Source organism: Pararge aegeria, chromosome 5 (assembly GCF_905163445.1).
Source record: "Pararge aegeria chromosome 5, ilParAegt1.1, whole genome shotgun sequence".
Lineage (NCBI taxonomy): Eukaryota > Metazoa > Arthropoda > Insecta > Lepidoptera > Nymphalidae > Pararge > Pararge aegeria.
In genome coordinates this window covers 15,579,182-15,602,626 of record NC_053184.1, presented here as the reverse complement: position 1 = coordinate 15,602,626, position 23,445 = coordinate 15,579,182, and the positions used below count along the sequence as shown (strand labels likewise).

Below are 23,445 nucleotides of genomic sequence, written 5' to 3'. Positions count from 1 at the left end.
TCTTTAATATTATAATAGGATTTTTCTGTAAGCTTACGTTTCATATAAACTTTGAACTTATTGAGATAAAGATAACCACCCTGGGCATTGGACTTGCATCTAAAGGTAAATACAGCCGAAGCTTACAAACGTTAGGGGGCTGGACCTACATTAGCCTTTTTGGTCACGAAGCAATTTCTTTTTAAGGCGATTATTGAGATCAGCAACTTAACTAACCTTTCTTACAGGTGGGGGTATATTTATATACACATATATTAAATCTTATTATTTCGATTCGAACTGTTATCTGAAGAACGAGAAATGCTCGTCTTCAAAGCCGGTAAAAGTCCAGAGACTGACATAGACAGAGTTTTAAATGTATTACCCGTTTGGGCTGTTAAGAGTGAGTGAGCGAAGAGAAATACTTGGGACGTGTCAATCAATCAAAAATACTTTATTGCACAAAATAACAAAACAGAAATAAATAAAAGAGAACAAAGGAACAAGTCATTTAATTTGTGTAACAAAGGCGGCCTTATCACTTATAGTGATTTCACATACCGTGACCGATAATCTGAAAGCCGATCTCGAGAAGTCAATCTCCTATGTCTTGTTGAGATGTTATGCAGAAGGAGCGCAGATCTTATATACATATAAGGCAGGCAGATATGCTTTCTGCTTTGATGATGTGAAAGTGACCTAGTTTGAAGTATTTTGCATTTGGCGTTTTCTTTAGTAAAATTAGTTTACTACATTTTTAGTACTAGTAGAGCCGAGTGTGGCAGAGCTCGACCGGGACGGTACTGTTTCTGCCGTAAAGCAGCATTGCTGTGTTCCGGTCTGAAGGGCGTGGTTTCTGGTGTAGTTACAAGCATGAAGTGTTGCTCTGTTTATAGGCGAATATCCTCTACATGCCATCAGGACATGTGCTTGGTCCGTCAGTTATTATTATAAACAAAGAAGCTTGTAACTCAAACGGGTTGGAACATCTTAATATAATATAAATTTACGTGGATATTCCTCCTGCCGGGAATCTGAACCTCCACTCTTAATTCTAAGCGCTCTCAATTGCGCCACAAAGGTGGCCAATGATCTTTAAAAAAAAATTGTAACTTCATTATTTTTATGGAGCACCAAATAATTACAAGCTTTACATTACCTATGTTACTACTAGCGGATGAAAAACCTCGGGGAACATTTAAAAACTCAAAATGAAATTAAAATTCATTTATTGTACACCGTACGTAAATTAACAAAGTAAATTGAAAGCGTTATAAACGAGATAAACTACCAGAGGAAAATAAGATAAGAAGAAGGGTAAGGGTGTACAAATACAAACACCCTTACCCTTCTTCAGAACAGTTAATAATATTACAAAAAACACAAAGAAAAAAAGCAATAAAATATATGAAAATTTCAAAAACTTATTTGAGTATACATTGTAATTTAATATATATTATATACTCTAGCCACGGTTCATTGTTGTATCGATGGATGTTGGAGACATAAAACCTAAACAAAAGAAATAAATTAGATAAGTAAGTATAAAATATTGAACATACAAATAAACAAAGTTAAAGTGTGATTGCTTTGTCTTATAACAAACATATTATGTGATTATTTGAACGATAGCAATTATAATATATATTATAATATATAAACGTATATTTAATACGTTTCCAAAAATCGCTCTTTTAAATTAGCGTATAGGCGTATTTTTATCTGAGATTAGCGGACCCATTTATTATGATTAGCCCACCTACCAGGTCCAATTGTGTTTCAAACTATCCAGAAATATATTGTTGTTAAACATACGTATGTATGTTATGTATACGTCGTTTAGAAGCATTTGGGTGACAAACACACGTCCAGAAGTATAATATTATTTTATCCATAGATTCTGACCTATGCAGCTGTTAAACTTAAGAGCAAAAATTTTGATTGGTCTTATAAAAAAACTGTTATTTCAATAAGGGGAACCCTAAATATCGCTAGAGAACACAACAAGATTCTATTTTAATTTTCTTCTGTCTGCCTGTTAGCGCATTACGGGATTTAAGTGTCATTTAGTATACTTACAGATACATCCGGGTTTTGTACAAGAACAATATTATTTCCTACTGTGGGAAAAGGTATGAACGTTTTAGACGATTTAATATCATAACTCTGTCATAACTCAACCGATTTTAATAAATCTTTTTTAATTGGAAGGGTTTTATCATCAGATTCGGGGAATATTATAAGAGATAGAGAACAAACTTCGAAGCATACATAAGCAACCCACTCTACAGTCTACATTATATGATAACATTATATTATTATTATATGAGGGCGTGACCGCTAACACTTTATATAAAAAATGGTAGGAATTTTCTTGGCTAACCGAAATTTTAGTCAAATAAGCATATGATAGACTTTAATTTAGGCCACACCTCTCGATTATTAGCAGTAAATTGTGATAGGGAGTGGAACGTATTAAAAATAACATGAAACCCGGGACGATTATTTACAATTGAGAATGTTTTTTTGTTTCTTTACCTACGTTTGAACTCGCTGGGGTAACTTGAAATTTTTATAATAAGTTTCTTTTACAACGTTAACTAGCAGTAAGAAAACATTTTTCGAAAATTCACCGCCAAAATAATTAAATAGGGCTTAAAGTTTGTACTAAAGTCTGTCATTGTTCCAGTCGTACCCATGAAGATTGGTTTTTAGCTCTTGTGTATTTCACAGATTATGGAAATTCTAAGGTTAAATAAGAAATGAGGTCCTCTATTTTCACAATTCAAAGTATTGAATTCCACCCCTAAGATAGTGAAATGAGGTTTGTTGATGCAATAAAACTACATTTAATGTTTTTTTTTAAACTTTAAGCAGAGGAAACTTTAATATCGATAGATAATCGAAAACAAAACTTGTCCTATCAGTTCGCGCACATCACGGAAACTACTGATCGGCTTTGGCTTATAGCTAAAGTCGATCAGTAGTTTCCGTGAAGTGCGCGAACTGATACTCCGGGTGAACATCAAAGCTATTTTTTTCCCAAAAACCATAGGGCTCTTCCGGTATAAGGAATGAAAGATTTTAAACAAACTCAGTTTTATTTCAACCGATTTTTAGGCTTCTGCTGCACCTTTTTATTGAAAAGTAATAGCAATAATCCTCTAGCTACCAATTAAATTAAAGAAATAAAATAAATATACTATAGTTCTATATAGTATATACGACAATACACACATAGTCGTATAGCCCCAAAGTAAGCGTACCTTGTGTTATGGGTACTAAGATCACTGATGAATAATTTTAAGAATAATATATATGAATACTTATAAAACACAGATGATGATAAATAGTTCGGTGTTTTAAATGCGAACTCAATCTACATGTAGGCATACATTTCGCGGTTTTTTTATTACGTATGTTTTAAAAGGTTCACATACCACGTCTGTTGTCTTTTCTGGAAAAATATTTTTTGATAGTCGTTGTTTTGCAATATTTTCTGTTTTCGACAATAATGTATTTCCTATCATCACAGAAATTCAAATGACCAACACACCAGCTGTAAGAATATTAAATAAATTAGACAACGTGTAAAAGTGAAAGATTTCTGTACTTTACTTCATTGCTCAAATCTAAATTTGAACCGATTTTAATAATTGTTATTTTATTTACAAGTGTATATAAATAAATAAATAAATATACTACGACAATACACACATCGCCATCTAGCCCCAAAATGTGATGAATCAAGCATGTATGTGATGTATCCTTATTAAAATAAGAATTTTAATCTTTAATCTTTAGATTTGATAAATATTTTCAGAGATAAAAAACATAACTCTTCACAAATAACTGTAATTCGCAAGGCATATGGGACAACGATCGAATGCGTACCGTCCTAGTTGTATTATAAATGCGAAATTTTGTGAGGATGGATGTATGTATGAGTATGTATGTATAAACTAAAATAATGACAACTTACTAACTCAGAATACCACGTAAAATAATAGTAGGTACATACTAGCCACGATGATTTTGATGTTAGCATCAGATATATTCTAGCTTCTCGATTGACTCATACGCGGACGAAGTCGCGGGGGTCCGCTAGTACTTAAATATAATAGTAGAATCCACCGATTAGCGGAAGCAACTAATTCATAGAAGATGAATAGACCGCAGATGTCGGACTACTCAGGGCATTTGCGGAGCACCAAAGTCATGAGGTTGTGTTGGCTCACCAGTGAAACCTTTTCACTTTTATTCCAATCACAATCCATCAAGTTAAGAAAGTTGTATTGAAAAAAACATTAATTACATTGTTATTTACCTACCGAGAGTTCTTTTTTTATCGAAAAGATTTAAAAGCGTTTTATGACAGGTGTAAAATAGGATGAAATAACGGATGAAGTCGCGGGAAACCGCTAGTTTACATTATAAGTTACTTTTTAATGAAAAGCCGTGGTGAGATATATGAAGATAAATCAACCTAATATGTATAACAATACCATTGTATACAATACTCACCATGAAGGCTTTGCCTCTATTGTTGTCAACATTGCCAAAATGCAAAGAGTAAATAATACAGCCTTCTGCATATTGAATTATTTAATTACACTTTCACTATGTGTTCTCAGGAGAGATGAGACCGTATTCGTAGAAACTAGAACGTTTAATGAAATTAAAGCAATATGTTTATTAAATTGTTGTGGTCGAAAAAGATAACGGCTATCAAGAGTAACTAAAGAAATAATAAGATATTAAATAAAATATATTGTGTATACAGGATTGGATCGATAAAACCGTAAAGGTCGCGTCAGTGCACGGGCAATATTTCTGCACATTTAATATATAATACGGTTTTAATTCTTGTCTAATTGTTATGATTAATTGAGGAAAATAACTTCTTAAAGATCTTTGTTTTGAGTTTTTGTTTTTTTATGATGTACAATGTATCTTTGACTTTGAATTGATTTTTGTATTTTGTGACTTTTGTATAAAAAAAGCCTAATTAAGTTTTTCGGTACGACAAAAAATTATATTTTGCAACCAACTTTTTACGTAGGCTAAACTGCAAGGTTCGCATAAAAATATCTGTTACGTTTAATTCAGTTGCCATCCATATACCTATTTTGTATATCCTTTAATTTAAAATATCGTCGACCATCGTACGATGTTATTTTTCTATTTATTGCTATCTCCTACTGTATTCTTAGCCTTTAATGTAGATTAGCCGAGGCGGGTCGCTAGGTTTTTTATAATATAAATATTAGCTTTTATGCCTTTATATGTCTTTGGCAAGTGTAAAAAATTACGTTGTCTTAGTAGATGACTAATAATACAACCTTTTCGTAGAAAAGATTTAAAATCGGTTTAGTTAGAGCTTAATACTCCGGCTTTAGCATTTATTTTAACGTTATCAGCTACTTATTATTCCGAAATACTATTTTTGTCGACTTTAAACTTCTGTCACCGTCATAATTAATTGTAAACCCGAGTATCAGCTATAAGCATAAAAAGTATATAATCCCATTTAAAACCATAAGAATCTAACGTCACCCAGCCGTAGCTATCCTATTGTTGGACAAAACAGTTCCGTCGTTTTGTTCGAAATACTGAAGTGCTCATTTTCACTTTTGCTAAATAGTGAGAGTTAAATTAAGGGTCGAAAAGGGTATGAATAAGTTTCAACCAAGAACAATTCTAATATCCCTTTTCTTCTAGGTAGTACAGAATAAAGACTCTTTCCACATTTCTCTTTCAAAAAAAATTCAAAATTCATTTATTTCAAGTAGGCCTAATTAATAAGAACTTTTGAAAAGTCAAGTCAGTCTGTTTGTAGTGACTCTACCACCAGTTTGGAAGGCAGATTCCACTGAGAAGAGCCGGCAAGAAACTCAGCAAATTGCTCTTTCCCAACATCATTTTAAAGTTTAACAATCTTTAGAATTTTTCTGCTTCATCCGTTGATTTCTTCTACACCAGCTCGAAACGGATTTGATGTGGTATTTACAATCAAACGATGATTTCTCAGAGATAGTTTATATATTACAAACATTAGTGTGTTTTTTTTGTAATAGTTGTAATACAACAATTCTTGAAACCTAAAAAATACGTTAATCACGCTTTTATTTGGTACTGTGTATATATCACGTATCGTTTACGGATAGAACTATACAACTTTCGGAAATAGCTTCTCGGGTTTTCTGTTTTGAATAATAATAATTACAAAAGTAAAAACGAAATAAATTTTTTATTTGCTACATAAATGCTAACATCAACAAAACATTATTATTTTGGTGTTGTAGACACACTGTGTGTACTCCGTGTCAAACATGACTCCAATATCACAGCAAAATGGGGCCCCAGATTGACAGGTAGGTACGGAGAGCGCGTGAACAAATAATATATTAAACACTTTTGGTTAGGCATAACTCTCATGTACACCAACCTTGTTACTAGCAGGAATTCTAGAAGTTATCACCGGTTTCATCGTTCTGTATTCCAGGGTTTGGACCAGCGTAGTAATACATTTTTAATTTGCTTTATTTTTATTGACCTAAACTCACAGACTACGTGGATAAAATTAATACTCCATTGTCAAGCAATGTTTTAGTTATAGTTAATGCCAACAATACTCTTTCCCAGTATAAAGGATTTTTTATTTACCTAATCCATCAACTACGTTGTTATTGTTTCGACCATTTCCAATGTTGTTTTCCCTGCGACCACCGCAGTTTCCGCCCCAACAACCTGTTCTTCCCGGTTTCATATGTACGTCGTTAATGTTTCCCCGTCCGTTTCCGACATTATTTATGGTACTTCCCCCGCAGTTGCCGCCGGAACATCCTTCGTCGTACTCATCGTCGTTATTACCACCATAATCACCACCGAATCCGCCACCATAATCGCCACCATTATTACCGCTGTTACTGCCACCGTTGCCACCGCCGTTACCATCGCCATAACCACCACCGTAACCACCGCCGTAACCACCGCCGTAACCACCACCGTAACCACCGCCGTAATCACCGCCGTAACCACCGCCACCACCACCGGCGTAACCACCGCCACCACCACCGCCGTATCCTCCGCCGTAACCTCCGCCGTAACCGTCACCGTTACCGCCTGCACCATAGCCGTTGTAACCGCCACGGTTACCACCTTCATAACCGCCGCCATTACCACCCCGACTACCGCTTCTCATATATATTGTGTTGTTGTTCCTTCTGCCATTTCCGATGTTATTAATTGTACCACTGCAGCCCCAATAACCACTGTAACATGATAAAAAAAAAATATAATTAGTCAGTAAACCTTAACAGTTTGGCATATAATATTTTTGCTGCTCCTTGTATTATATGCATTTTTGTATATTTTCCTATGTCAGTTACAAAGTTAATAAATATTTAATATGGGTTATCTCACTTTTTCTTATATGAGGGCTGCCGAATTAAATAATGAGGTTAGAGGGCTTTATCATGTAACTTTAAACTTTATAGTATTACAAAATAAATGGGAAAAAAAATAATGTTTCAATTTGGACTGGAGTTATCTAAGATCTATACGTACTAATATGCTTAAGAAAATACAAACACTTCAGTTTTATATACGAATTAAAAGAGATATTAAATCAGTTGGAATACATGAATTATTTAGAGGTATCAATATTTGGTTAGGGGGTTAACTAGTCGCCATTTAAATAAATTATAGTTACCTTCTGATCACTAAGCTTTCTATTGGTAAAAAAAGGTTAAAATTGGTGTAGTATTTTCAAAGCCTATTCGATATAAACAAACAAATAAAGAAAAAATCTTTCCCTTTTACAATATTAATAATAAGTATAGATGTGCGTTAATAATATTAAAATATTATGATTATTATTAAACTCTTTATTTGTACAATATATTAAAAACAGAAACATATCGAAAGAAGTAGAATACAAAAGGCGGCCTTATCGCTTAATAGCGATCTCTGCCAGGCAACCTTTGAATATTATGCTTTAGCAATGGTAGTAATGGTAAAATAGTAATGTATTATGTATAAAATATGTAACATACCAAGCTGGTTTCGCCTCAGTTATGTACGACATAGCGACAATGCAAAGAATAAATATAATAGATTTCCGCATGTTGACTTTAAATTACAGCGCTAAGGACAAAATTAGATACGTAAAGTAAAGTGAATTCAAAGATTAATTATTCAATACTGAGTCGCGAATACTATCGCAAGAATATTTATATGATACACACTGAGATTGACCGCAAACGTAGAAACCAGAAAGGTCAATATGATAAGAACTTTTAGGTAGGTAATGTATGTGATAATACATTGTTTATATTATTAACTAGTGTTTTCTATTGATTTAATATATTAATAAACGGTGACAGCGCATTGGATAGGAACTCGACTTCACTTTTGGGGCCGAGTTCGAATCCCAGCACGCACCTCTTAGTTTTCTAAATTATGTGCGTTAAATAAAATATAACTTGCTTCAACGGTGAGGGAAAATAACGTGAGGAAACTGGCATGCCTGAGAGTTCCATATAATGTTCTCAAACGTGTGTGGAGTCCACCAATCCGCACAGGGCCAGCGTGGTGGACTACGGCCTTAACCTCTTCTCATTGTGGGAGGAGACCTGTGCTCTGTAGTGGGCCGGTAATGGAAAGGAACCGAGCTTAATGTCGGAATAATTATTTAAATCGGTTTTAATTTGTCGGAGTTATTGTCTAAAATCGTCAAACACTTTCATCCCCTCTCCCAAAGGAACCGAGCTTAATGTCGGAATAAAAAGTATCCTATATTATTTCTAATACCTTCAAAAATATGTATAAAAAGTTTCATGAAGATCGGTTCAGTAGTTTTCGCGTGAAAGCGTAACAAACAAACTTACATTCACATTTATAATATTAGTAGGGTAGGGATAATACAAAGGATATCTTCTATATAATAAAGAAAGAAATTAAATAAAGAAAGTTTCGGCCATTCCATAAAAATGTACTAGGTAGACTTTACATTTCAAATATTATTGGTGTTATCACCGCCAAACCCGCCACGACCACGTCTCCGCACGCGTACCACTGCCACCTCCAACCTCTGCGCCTCTCCCTAGCGTGAGGTTATCTATGAGGATTTCCGTACAAAAATAAAGGGAAATATCATCATGCATCATCCTTCTGAAAACAAAGATTGAAGGTGACATTTACATTATCTCTGTTCAAGTTACCATATAGCACCTAATCACTTATAGTCATTAGTCAGGTAAGTATGCCCCATGTGGGCCCAATGTATCACCAGCTCCAATTTTTGTGATTTCGATCGATTATAGTTGTATTTTTCCCTTTTTAGCAGCGTCACTATTCCTTTCCGGATTTATTTGCGTTTTAAATTTGAAAGCAATAAAAATATCACTTGCTTAAACGGTGATGGAAAACATGGCTACATACCTAAGAGTCCTTCAAAGCGCTCTCAAAGGAATGTAAAGTCTTTTTGCAGCTAATCTTTATGGTAGAATACGGTCTTTTCTTTCCGAGAATAGACCCGTACCCAAATCTGGGTCGATAATATTTTGATGATGATGAATCAAATGAAGTCTTCCTCCTACAAGAGTTATATAAAAATGTAAGGAAACACCTCTGCTTGATGACTATCTTCGCTATCCAACTGAATTAAAGACCCACGTATCTATTTATTTTATTTATTTTTTATTTCAACTCTTTATTTGTACACCACTACACAGTTAGGAAAATAAAGGACGAATAGAGAGAAACACAAAAACTGGAGTAGAATACAAAAGGCGGCCTTATCGCTTCAAAGCGATCTCTGCCAGGCAACCTTAGGATTAGGACAACAAGAGCGAGAACAAATAGGTGGTGTAAAATTATTATAAACCTACATTCAAATAACTACATACGAATACATAAACAAAATATTCACAAATAAAAACATAAAATAAAAAAAAAATCTGAATTGTGTCAAAATCATAAGTGGCTTCTATTCACCGTAGCCGAGGTGTGCACGTTTGCTTCGGTATTGTGTGTTATTTCATCCCAAAACACCTACTTATTTGAAGGAAAACTTCTTTTGTGTAGGAATACCATCTGATCTGAGATCATGTTGTTAGCTGACCCTAAGCACCCCATTCCTCAAGACGAAGTTTAATAAGCTTCTCTTCACAGTGTAAGCTATCAAATTGTTACTCTCCCAATCAAGATACGACAGGCAAAATCGCTTGATATATTTAAAACCGCGGTTAAATCTCAATAACTTGCTCAATAAAACTAATTGTTTTTCCATTTATTTTTAAATATATTTATGTACCTATACTAATATACATTTATATATTGCTGCTCCAGTACTTATAGCTCTTTTTTATTCTTATATTTATTATTTTTTATTAACCACTAAGCTATTTATCCCTATTCTTCCTTTAGTTTCCTTTCTGTGTAGTGGAGTTTCAATAAATAAGGATATTTGCTGGTGAATTTTATTTAGATATGATGTTGAGGTGCATGCAAGTGTGTTTTCGTATGCGGTTTTAGGGTGGGATACCTCAAAATATGAGGAAAACAACATCACCAGCCACATATATAGACAATATTTTGCTTGATACTGAGAATAATAATTATAGTAAATTAATTAATAAAATAGGTTTCGTTGTCTGTAAGAGGTTCATTTTTTCCTTGTAATAGACTATATAACATGAATAATATATATATACGAACTGACCCGCGCAACTTCGTCTGCATCAAATCGGTTATTATCTGTTTTAATATCTTTAAAAAACTAAGAACCTAATTGCAGCGCCACCTACCGGGTCCAGTTTTATTTCCAAACTATATATTACACGGCCCTGCGTCCCTCTGCATTTTTCTTGTTTTGCATTTCTATACCCGTCGTAACTTCAAACATAGTGACCTATTTAGAATCGACCTAGAATTAAAATAATTTAAAGAGGAATTTGCAGGTACATAATCAATTTTAATTATAAAATTATTAATTTGGATAAGGATTAATATCATGATAGGAATGTTACCATCTATAGATTTTACCCATGTTTTGATTGACAAATTATAACAAAAAGCGGTTATTGGGACTTAACAGTTAGACATATAGCCTCACGGACTTTATTGTAGGTAATACGGATTTCTTTAAACATGTAGTACATTATTTTTATGTATTACCAATCATCTTCGCGACGTACGCCAGTAAAGCTCCGATTCGGTGTAACATCTTTAACATACATCGTTATATTTCAGTCAATTTATAGTAAACCGTAATAAAATACACCAAAAACTTACGCATGAGTCACTCTGTTCATTAGTGAAACCATACGAAAATCTATTTGGTAATTTTTCAGTTGTACGCTAAGACAGACAACAGAAAATAGCCTTTGTCCACGATCCAAAAATCCACGTCAATCTAAAACGCAAATTGCGCGGATTTTGAAAGACAATTTCGGAAAAATAGCGATGCTATCCTGTCGGAGCTGTTACTTTTCCGGGATAAAAAGAAGCCTATGAGCTATTTCAGACTATATTGTATGTCTCTGCTAAATTTTAGCCAAATCGGTTCTTTCGTTGTGGTGTTACAGCGTCACAAACATCAATCCATCCATATGAACATCCATACATCCATTCTAGCAAACTTTCGTATTTATAATATTAGTAGGACGGTACGCATGCATTCGTTGTCCCATATGCCTTGCTACTTGCTATTAATAGTGAAGAGTTATGCCCTTTATCTCCGAGAATATTTATCAAATCTTTCTTAAAATAAGACAATACATGCTCGATAGTATACACTTTCAAATAAAAAAAGAATTATTAATATCGGTTCAAATTTAACGAAGCTATGAAATAACATTGATAAAAACTTTCATCCCATTTCCCGGAGGAAACATTTTGTTTATCGGGATAAAAAGTATTCTATATGTTGACCCGGGATATCAGCTACCACTGTACCAAATTTTATTTCAATCCGTTCAGTAGTTTTCACGTGATGCAAGGACAGACAGACAGACAAAAATCTATTTTGGACTCAGTATCGGTTATAAAGCATATATAAATATATTAAATGTACAGAAATCTTCAAAAATCGCGATAGAAAAATAGAGGTTGATCGTAGAGGATTGAAAATTTGGGGTTGTATGTATTTTGAAAAGCTGTATCAAAAAAAAAAAAAAATAACTAAAAATTAAAAAAAAAAATCAAGCGTGTGTCCTTAAATATTTACGAGGATGAAAAATAGATGTTGTCCGATCCTCATACCTACCCAATATGCACACAAAATCTTCATGAGAATCGGTTTAGCCGTTTCGGAGGAGTTTAACTACAAACACCGCGACACGAGAATTTTATATATTAGATTATATATAATGCAATTTTCATATATATAATTCACTTATTTTTCTAATTAGGATAGATATATCATCAACATATCAACCGATAGACGTCCACTGCTGGACATAGGTTTTTTGAATGTTTGTGCCGCTTGGATCCAGCGGCTACCTGTCGCGCTTAATGTCGTCTGTCCACCTTGTTGGGGGTCGATCAACGCTGCGCTTACCAGTTCGGGGCTGCCATTCCAGCACCTTGAGACCCCAACGTCCATCCTTTCTCCGAACTATGTGCCTGGCCCATTGCCACTTCAGCTTCGCGACTCGTTGAGCTATGTCAGTAACTCTGGTTCTTCTACGAATCTCCACATTTCTGATTTGAGTCGCGTAGAGACACTTTGAGCATAGCTCTCTCCATCGCTCTCTGACTCTGAGCCTTCTTATGAGGCCCATAAATATAAACAAGTATAATATTGTTGGTTATAAATTATTAGTACACATGTATTTGAATATATTATTTATGTCCATAATATAAAAAAAATTTAAAAAGAAAATCGATTGAAACAATATTTATATTAGAAGAAAAAAAAAAACTCTTTGTGCAGTTTACTAGGCTACATGAAATTGCTAATTATCATAAGGACATTATTATTACATTATAACATTTATTGTATATTATTTTATAACAAATTACTGAATGAAATCTTTGTGACTTTAACAATAAAAAGCTTGGGTGTGAATTGCTCTGACTTCATAGCTTAATATTAATTTACTGTGAGATAGAAAAAAAAATACCAGGCTAAGATTGTTGTGGGCTCTTTTTAGACCGGGTAGCGTTTGGAAACCTCGTAGCTTAAGGTTTAAGTTGGCGTTGGTATGAACGCTTCATTAGTGCCTGAGATAGGCCTACATCAATAAAGAATTTTTGAATTTGAATTATTTTGGGTACGTGGACCTAAGTAGTCGTTTTCCTTGAATGACTTTTAAGTGGCAAGTAACTTTTTATGACGTCCGTACGTACGTCCGACGACGTAACTTTTTTTTCCATACAACTTTTTTCAGGAGGTTGAGTATTATATATTTTATAAATATAAATTTTATATATATATATTTTATATAAATGCAATTCTTCCCGTCCATTAATAATTATAATCCATTTCTTACCGTCTTCTGCATTTATCAAGACACGTGGAAGAGGTTTCAATCCAAGTTCAGGATTATTGCGGTGTCCATACTTCCATACTAATATTTCAAATGTGAAAGTGTGTCTTATTGTTTGGGGCAATAAAGGGCTTCTACTTGTTTGGGGAAATGAAGAGCTTCTACGTGATTCATAATTACATTTATTTTCAAGTATAATATTTTAAATAGTTTTGCATAACTGATTAATCAATTTTAACGTATATTTTCATTTGTACTGATAAAGATTACATCCTGGAGACTGGCAAAAATACTATTAAATATGAGAAATTTTAAATACTTCACCTAAAACTATAATACTCACCAAGGCGATGGTTTCGTTTTAACTATCGCCAGTAGAGCGACATTGCAAATAATAAAAAAAAAAATGCATTGGCATGTTGGCCATGCATGTTAATCTAGACGTAGATGTGTATCCAACAACGATATATCCATTACTGATACTGCACTTCATTGTCGCAGTAAGTCTTTTATTATCTATCATAAAACCCAGAACCCCAAGCAACGTGATAAACGATTCTCAACCTGCTTCCTAAAGGGAGAGGTTATCAGTTTAAAGTTATTAATTATGTTATATCTAAAATTTATATCCTTTTCTGGAAACATATTATTTCCATGTTTTTATTTTATCAATATGGATGGCCCTTTTGGTTTTTACGTTAAACACTTAACCGCAGAATTCAAGATGACTTCAAGCATGACTATGCATTCCGCGATCCTAAGCGTAGTATCTTGCGATGGATGTGTGTTCGTGCACCTCATACAGCCGGTATCGGTTTCTACGTGTTCGGCAACCTCGTAACCTTAATTTTAAGTTAACGAATATAGTTATCGCCGTCAGTCACAATTATGTAATCATTTTTTATTTAATTTATGCATTGGTATACAAATAAACAGATGGACAAGAAAGACAACACAATGGACAGGCCCACTAGGACAGAGAAAGAGAGGAAGACCAAATGCACAAAGTCAAAGTCAAAGTCAAAAATATCTTTATTCAAGTAGGCCCACAGGTGGCACTTTTGATGCGTACATAAGAATTACACGGTAGTGAGATGATGGCGATAACCACATTCGTAAACTTAAAACTAAAGCTACGAGGGTTCCAAACGCGTCCCGGTCTAAGAAGAAGCCCACAACAAACTTAGCCGGGTGTTTTTTTTTTTTTTTTGTTATCGCCATCTCACAATGTAATTTTAAATTATTAGAAGAGCAACCTGGTTAGAGCAATAATTTACACCCAAGCTTTTTTATCGTTTACGTAGTCCTTTATACTATAATAGGACTTTTCTATAAGCTTACGTTTAATACAAACTTTGAACTTTTTAAGAGACATCTCCAAGATGTCAATTGGTAGTTTATTGTAGAATTGTATGCAATTTCCTTTAAACGAATTATGATTTTTATGTAACCTAGTATATTGCACTGTAAGTTTATTCTTACTTCTAATGTTTAAATTATTGCAGTCACATTTTTTCTTAAATTTAGAAATGTTTTTATGGACGTACATTAAATTTTCAAATATGTACTGACTATACACTGTCATTATTTTAAAATCTTTAAATTTATCTCTCAATGACTCTCTCGGACCCATTTTGTAGATAGAACGAACAGCCCTCTTCTGCAGCACGAAAATAGTGCTAATATCAGCAGCATTACCCCAAAGTAAAATTCCATATGACATAATGCTGTGAAAGTAACTAAAATATACCAGTCTAGCAGTTTCTACGTCGGTCATATGGCGTATCTTCTTTACCGCATAGGCAGCAGAACTAAGCCTGTTCGATAAATTATTTACATGAGGGCCCCATTGAAGTTTAGAATCTAACGTTATTCCTAGAAAAACTGTCGTATCCTCCAGTTTCAGTTCCTCATTATTAAGTAGTACAGTGGTTTTCACGTGTTTAATATTAGGTAAAGTGAATTTTATACACTTGGTTTTTTTTCCGTTAAGAACCAAATTATTAGCTTCAAACCACTGTACCACTTTAGCGAGAGAGTTGTTTACGTCGTCAAAAGCTAGTTCACGTCGATTTATTTTAAAAGTCAGTGATGTATCATCGGCAAACAGAACTATCCCGTGTTTATCCTTGGCAAGGTAAGGAAGGTCATTAATGTAAATAAGGAACAGAAATGGTCCTAATATAGACCCCTGTGGGACACCTATTTTCATAACTGATCCATTAGACCGTTTTCCATTCACGTCGACTTTCTGAATTCTATCGCGTAGATAGTTGCTCATTAAGTCTAGAGCTACACCCTGAATTCCATAGTGGTGTAGTTTCCTAACTAACGTTTCGTGTTGAACACAATCAAACGCCTTAGATAAGTCACAGAACACACCAAGTGCATCACGTGACTCCTCCCAGGCTTCAAATATGTTTTGTATTAGCTCAACACCTGCGTCGATTGTTGAGCGACCCCGTGTGAAACCAAATTGCTTAATATGAAGTAAATTATACTTATGAAAATGGTAAAGTAATTGATTTAAAATGAGTTTTTCAAAGATTTTACTGAAAGTGGGTAGTACGGATACTGGTCTAAAGTTAGTGGGGTCAGAAGTACTACCCGATTTAAACAATGGAACTATTTTACTAAGTTTCATTAAGTCAGGAAACACACCACAATCTATACAATTATTAAATATTAAGGCTAAATCGGGTGCAACAATATCAATTAATGATTTGACAACGTTTACGGAAATGCCCCACAGATCATTTGTTTTTTTATTAATTAATAATTTAAAGGCTTTAATAACGTCAGAGCCACTAACATGCGTGAATTTAAAAGAATGGTTACACTCAGGCACATTTTCCTTTAATAGAGAGAGAGCCATATCTAGTGAAGAGTTTAATGATTCTGTTGTGGAGACGGGAATGTTGGTAAAGAAGGTTTCAAAAGCAGTAGCCACCTCGAAATCTGTTGTTAAGGCTTTATTATCTACATTAAGTTTAAAATTAATATTTCGTGGTGTTACTCTTCCCGTCTCCTCATTAATTATGTTCCAAGTAGTTTTGATTGCATTGCTGCTATTTTTAATTTTATTTTTGATGTATCGCGTCTTTTCTAAGTGGCAAGCGCGTTTAAAATTCTTGGAAAACAATTTAACATAATCCCCAAACTTATCACCAGTGTTAAATTGACGTTCAGCATACAATTCGTACAGCTTTTGCCTATTTTTATGAAGTTCAACTGTCGCCCACTCACTAAAATTTAATGTATCAGTAATCACAACCGACTTACTAGTAAATATAGAATGAAATAGTCTATTAAAGGTATTGAAAAAGGAGCTGTACATTGCATTTGGAGTCGCCCCTGAGGGTAGGAATGGGAGGTCATTTACTAGGCTATATCTCATTTTCTCTATGCGGTTGGATGTTACAGGAACAAATGTTATTTTACGTTTAGAAACATTTTTCTTCACATTTTCAAATTGAATAATTTGACCACAATGATCAGAGTCTAATTTACTAATAATATTTTTGCTTATAGGAATTATATTTGTAAAGATGTTATCCAAACAGGTGGCGCTAGTAGCAGTTATTCTTGTGGGCTCCATGAACATATTTGATAGATTGTAAGTTTTAAATAAATTCAATAACTTGATACTTAAAGAGTTATTTTCTAAAATGTTTACATTAAAATCTCCGCATATTATTAACTTTTTATTACACTTTGATATTTTAAATAACACTTCATCCATTACCTTTTCAAAAAGTTCAAAGTTTGACAAGGGTGGCCTATAAACAGTAACAATTATAAATTGCTCTAGTTCAACCGAGGCTAGCTCTATTGTCCGTTCAACAGAAAGGCTAACAATATCGTTTCTGTTTTTAAATTTTAAATTTTTATTTAATAAAATTAAAGAGCCTCCATGAATCGCTGTAACCCTGGTGAACGAACTACCAACCTGGTGGTTACCAAAATTAAACAAATATTCATGGGTTTTCAACCAGTGCTCAGTTATACATAAAATGCTAATGTTAAAATCATTTAAAAATAATCCAATCTCTAAGTCTTTTCCTCTAATACATTGAATATTTTGGTGAACCAAGTTGATATAATTAGAATTAGATTTTTTATTATATTTTTGGTTTAATAGTACATTGTGCACGCTGGGTAGACGATATCATAAAAGTGGCAGGTCCTCATTGGTTACGAGTGGCAGAGAATAGAGAGTACTGGTCTTCTCTGGAGGAGCCCTTTACCTTTCATGGAGAGGGTTCTTGCTAAAAAAACATTAAATTGATTACTGTGAAGATGTTATGCCAATTATAACACTAACTTAAATCGACAACTAATGAATTTACTTATACATTTTTAAATGAAACTACAAAAATAAAATGGATTTGAATATATTATTATTACATTGTAATTATTTGCTAATCATAATCACATTAATTTTAATTTATTTATTTCTAATCTATTCTATATGCACACTGTAAATGAAATTGTACTATGGAATGCAAGAAATAAAAGGCTTTTTATTTTATTTTATTTTTTATTTATTTATACAAATAAATAAATAAATAAATAAATATACTACTACAATACGCACATCGCCAACTTGCCCCAATGTAAGCGTAGCTTGTGTTATGGTTACTAAAATGATTGATGAATATTTTTAGGAATAATATACATTAACTTACATGTACACATAAACACCCAGACACTGAAAAACGTTCATGTTCATCACACAAACATTTTCCAGTTGTGGGAATGTTTGTGTGATCCTGCTTTCTGAGTCCATGGCCGTGAGTTCGATTCCCACAAGTGGAAAATGTTTGTGTGATGAACATGGAAGTTTAACAGTGTCTGGGCGTTTATATGTATATTATAAGTATTAATGTATATCATTATGTATGTATACCTTAACACGTACGTGTTCGGCACGCTACGCTTAATTTAGGGCTAGATGGCGATGTGTATATTATCGTAGTATATTTATTTATTGATAATGCCCTGTTCCTTGATAAAAAAATAATACTCATCCTCTAATCTCTAACAGGTCTAAAAAACATCACTGTTGATGTATATAATATCACGTTACGAACGAAGGCAAAACTGCAGGCTTCTTGTTGTTCAAAGTTATTTTAATCTTAGTGATTTGTTAATAATTATTTAATTAATTCTGTTCGGAAGATGTTTAGAGTTTTTGTTTGTTTTTTATCTATGCTAGAGGCGAGAACTGTCTACGGCGTAGTTATGTGTGCTACGAATATAACTAAACCTACAAGAGCTACAACGGTTTTCAACAAGTAAAGTAAAAGTCTTACCTAACCATACTCCCCAATCTTATGCCACTTGAGGTCATTGAATTATCTTATATCAGATGTCTACCAAGCGAGTGCTCTACCAATTCAGCGTATTCTGGTGCCGGGTTGATGTGATGCTCTAGCTACGCCCGATGCTACTTGAGCTATGTCGATTACTTTATCCTACTACGGATATTTCTTATTTCTTATCCCGTAGAGATTATTTGAGCATAGAACTTATTTTTATTAAAATTTAAAATTCAAATTCAAATCGTTTAATTGCAGATTGATTTTACATTGTTGTTAGATAAAATATAGGGACCAACAATCCGCCTTAGATGGCATGCAAAAAATTTATATGTTCTTACACTAATTTCTATATTCCTAAGATGGTAACGGGCTGACCTACTAGACTTGCTATATTAAACCCATACCTCTGATCGGTTTCTATGCGACATCGTACCAGAACGCTTAACCACTTCTCAAAATCTTAAAATCTTTAGCGGTAACTGGCCACGGCTGTAGACTGATCATCCATCTCTTCTACGAGGGAGAAGTATTGTGATCAGGATGTAGAACCAGACTTATTAATATCTCACAGTTAGTCACGAAGCTCCTCTCTTATAAACATCAGATGATTTTAAAATACCCAAAATAGCATGAATCTTGGTTTCTTACGAACTGTGTACATTCTTTAAACTCAGTGGTGCCATTTAAATTATATGAGGACAAGTCTTAATACGTTTAGATATGATTTAGATGTTCAAAGTGTTAAACGTATTCATCTAGAAACAGCTAATCACTCTTAATCAATGCTTCAGTAAACAATAAACTTTTAAAACTCTTATTTTTAGCCAATTAAGTTAAGAAACATTTATGTCGATAATTGCTTGTATTGAATTCCAAATTTAATTCAAGAACAATGATGTCATTGTAAATTCCAAATAATAATGTGGAAATTACGTGACATTACGCGACTTCTTCATATTGCTTTCTATGTACTTGGCTGTTATCGTTTTGACAGCACTTCTGAAGCTGATATCACATTGACCCTTCGTACATACCATTAAACCACAATTATCATCGTATAAATTTGTTGTTGAGTATAAGGTTTGCTCAGTATTTGATCATTTATGCATGTGAACATACATATTTACACGAGTCTTAAATATTATTAAGGATTTATAGTCAACATGCAGAAATCAATAGTTTTGTTTATTCTTTGCGTTGTCGCTTTGTCGGCAATCGTTGAAGCTGGACCAGCTTGGTACGTAACATATAGTTTTCATACATAAATTTCCCATAGTTTAAACACATAAGCATATCAAAAGGAAATACATACTTATTTGCCCCAGTTTCCCTCGTTAGTTAGTTTTGTTTGCTGTTGGAAAAAAATAATCTTTTACTTAAAGCTATCGAATAATACGAGCGATTAATAAGTTGGCGACAACCAGCTAAAACCTCAACCACTTAAAAATTTGGCAGCACAGTAAGTTGATTTTTCTGAAACCTCAAGATACATTTATTTATTCAAATAAAGTGCGTCATAGTAATTGACCTGCCAAAGCTAGTTTTCAGAGTTTATTTCGGTGAAATTTCGTTTAATTCTGAAAAAACATTGCAACCACAAATTTGCTCCTCACATTAGTTCATATTAGTTTAGATATATTATTTACGTATTTTAATCCTTCCTTTATCGGTTTTTATTAATAATAACATCTGTTTCACACGTACTGTGAAACATTTTTATGTTTTATTTCTCTGTGATTCCCAATAAAAGCGTATTTATTCAATCATTCATGTACATGTTTTTAAGGGTATTAAAAAAAAAGTTTCAAAAACGTTAAAAAGAAGCCAATTTCTTTGACTTATAAAGAGATGTTATTGATGTTTAGTTCGAAATGAACCACCCAGTTATGCTGAAATCACATAAAATTGGTACTAACATTTTTTACAAATAAAATAAATTTTTGGTATGAATTACGATTACTAGGATATACATTTCTGGAAATGGCCAAGGCTTCATGTACTTCTCTTTTGTTTCGATTGTCGTGTTATTGCTTCGTATATAGCCTAAAATAAAGTGTAATTTCATTTCATTTAACTATTTAATCATTCTTTCAAATGTAATTTTTTTTGTCATTGTTTTACAGTGATTATTGGGGGTGCGGTGGAAACATCAATAATGTTGGAAACGGGAAAAAGAACAATAACACCGTACGTATGAGGGGTTCTGGTAATCGAGGTGGAAACGGTGGCGATTACGACGGCGGCTACGACGGTAGTTACAACGGTGGTTACGATGGTGGTTACGACGGTGGTTACGACGGGGGTTACGACGGTGGTAACGACGATGGTTACGGCGGAGGTGGCAGCCGTTACGGTGGCGGTAATGGAGGACGTGGTGGCGGTGCTGACGCTGGTAGGAATGGAGGAGGAAGTGGCGGTACTAAAGATGGTGACTACGAAGGTGGCGATGGCGGTGATTACGGTGGTGGTAACGGTGGCAGCTATGGCGGTGGTAATGGTGGTAGAAACGGCGGTGGTAGAAACGGCAGTGGTAGAAACGGTGGTGGTAGAAACAGTGGTGGTAGATACGGTGGTGGTAGAAACGGCGTTGGTGGCGGTGGCGGTAACCGCGGAGGAAACCGCAGCGATAACGACGGCGGTGATTATGTTTCCAATAACGGCTATGATTACGATGGAGGATGTATCAGTGGCCACTGCGGTGAAAGTGTCATTAATAATATCGGAAACGGACAAGAAAACAGTAACGAGGTACGCATGAAACCAAAAGAAAAAGGTTGTGCGGATGGAAAATGCGGTGATCGCAGGGAAACGAATATTGGCAATGGTCGCAACAATCACAACATTGTTTATGGACTTTAAGTAAATAAAAAAAAATAAAGTAGCTAAAACATGTTGTATTTTACTAAAACAACACTAAACAATTTAGTATTTATTTTTAAAATGTATTTTAAAGTTTAAGTCAATAAAATTTAATGCAAATTAATGTATTTTATTATTTGTGTACACATTCATTTTTAAATTAAGGTGGTATGGTGTAGCTACCACTGTGGGACTCCGAAAGATGTTCCGAGTCAACAACTAGAGGGAAACCGCAGTACCTCGGCGAACAAATAAAGTGGTAGAACCTATACCTTAACATACTTTCCACCAGAGATGTGTGAGGAAACGTTGCAAGAGATGATTTTGTTGAGAACCAATATAATCACTTATTTAGTGTCGCTCAGAGATGTTGTAGTGAAAACGGCTCAGACGAAGTGAATTGAGTGAAAAAATACCACTCTTTGTGTCTCATGGTGTCAAAAAATATGACTCAGTGGAAATAATTTCTGATATATTCTTCCTTCCTCAAAACTACACAATTAAGGGTTATTCAAGCGGCGGATTCCTTAAAAGCTAGCAACGCTTTGGTGGCTCTTGTGGTGTAAAAGATAAATAAATTAAGTTCATGGGCAGTGGTGATCACCTCACATCAGGAGACCCATTAAATAAAACGCCATACATAAAATTAATAAATTTAATTGCAAAAAACTAGACTAATTATTTACAAAGTTTAAACTATTTTGAAACAGAGGTCTTACTGAAGCGTATTTAATGTTTTTGGATTCATATTAAGGACACACGCACATACCTCACACACATACAGGCACTCACACACAAATAAAGTAAATTACTTAATTAAGAATGCACTGATTATGTTATTTTAGTACTTAATCAATATTAAGGAGGGTAGACCGCTGATGCCTATAGCACAGGGTTACCTAAATTAGGCAGCAGATACCGTCCATACTTTTTGTTTGTGTATTACTAAATGTAATTATGTTGCCACAATAAATCATTTTTTCATTTTTCATTTCACTTCATTTGCTCGTTAGCCCGCTATTAATATAGAAAGAAAAAAAACTCTGGACCGCTCATCTGCACAGTATCTTACTCGGACATATCTAGCGGCGATACTTACATTCCGCATCTTCGCTCAGCTCAGCTACATTCCAGATATCTGGTAGAACCACAGGCCTAGCCCGCTCTCAACATTTGGCCTCTTTGAATTTCGGCTCTTAGCTTATGATACCAGTTTAATCTTACATTAAACTGACATCATAAGCTAAGAGCAGGTTAGGTAACATACACCTACAGATACTCGAGAACCTGGTTTTTAGCTCGATGTATCTTCTTGCTTGCTATGCTTTTTTAATGTAGACTGTAGAGTCATTTTCAACAAATGACGGCTTTATGCTGTATTCCTAAGTCCAAGTCTAGGACTTAGGAATACAGCATAAACCCTTACCTAGCCTAGGCCTAAACCATTCTCAATGTGGGAAGAGCCGCACCCTGTATAAGCCTGGCGCAGTGGGCAGCGACCCTGCTTTCTGAGTCGTAGGCTGTGGGTTAGATTCCCACAACTGGAAAATGTTTGTGTGATGAACATGATTGTTTTTCAGTGTCTGGGTGTATATCTGTATATTATAAGTATTAAGTAAGTGTATCATATTCATAAAAATATTCATCAGCTATCTTAGTACCCATAACACAAGCTACGCTTACTTTGGGGCTAGATGGCGATGTGTGTATTGTCGTAGTATATTTATTAATTTATTTATGTTTATTTCAAAATATTCTTTAGTCTAAGTATGGTGTCTTTGGCCGTG

The 23,445-nt window shown here is 34.2% G+C and overlaps 2 protein-coding genes across 7 annotated transcripts; one reads left to right on the top strand and one right to left on the bottom strand.

Moving 5' to 3' along the window:
• Nucleotides 1-1,410: 1,410 nt before the first annotated feature.
• Nucleotides 1,411-8,176, bottom strand: LOC120623778 (acanthoscurrin-1-like). 6 transcript variants are annotated; one of them, XR_005658731.1, is made up of 5 exons: nt 8,037-8,176; nt 6,646-7,253; nt 4,504-4,639; nt 3,420-3,538; nt 1,435-1,491 (listed from the first exon to the last, which is right to left on the bottom strand). XR_005658731.1 is itself a non-coding variant. In XM_039890010.1 (3 exons), exons 1-3 carry the CDS (start codon nt 8,105-8,107, stop codon nt 1,445-1,447), a joined length of 726 nt encoding a protein of 241 aa, XP_039745944.1. In that variant the 5' UTR covers nt 8,108-8,176; the 3' UTR covers nt 1,411-1,444. The 6 variants fall into 6 exon arrangements, 3 of the variants coding, with proteins under 3 accessions (XP_039745944.1, XP_039745945.1, XP_039745943.1); XR_005658732.1 differs by lacking the exon at nt 4,504-4,639; XR_005658730.1 differs by lacking the exon at nt 1,435-1,491 and having other exon boundaries at nt 2,956-3,538.
• An 11,704-nt stretch (nt 8,177-19,880) lies between these two features.
• Nucleotides 19,881-21,762, top strand: LOC120623821 (ctenidin-1-like). The gene is made up of 2 exons (XM_039890078.1): nt 19,881-20,036; nt 20,923-21,762. The coding sequence occupies exons 1-2, from the start codon at nt 19,963-19,965 to the stop codon at nt 21,656-21,658; spliced, it is 810 nt and encodes a 269-aa protein (XP_039746012.1). The 5' UTR covers nt 19,881-19,962; the 3' UTR covers nt 21,659-21,762.
• The last annotated feature ends 1,683 nt before the right edge of the window (nt 21,763-23,445 follow it).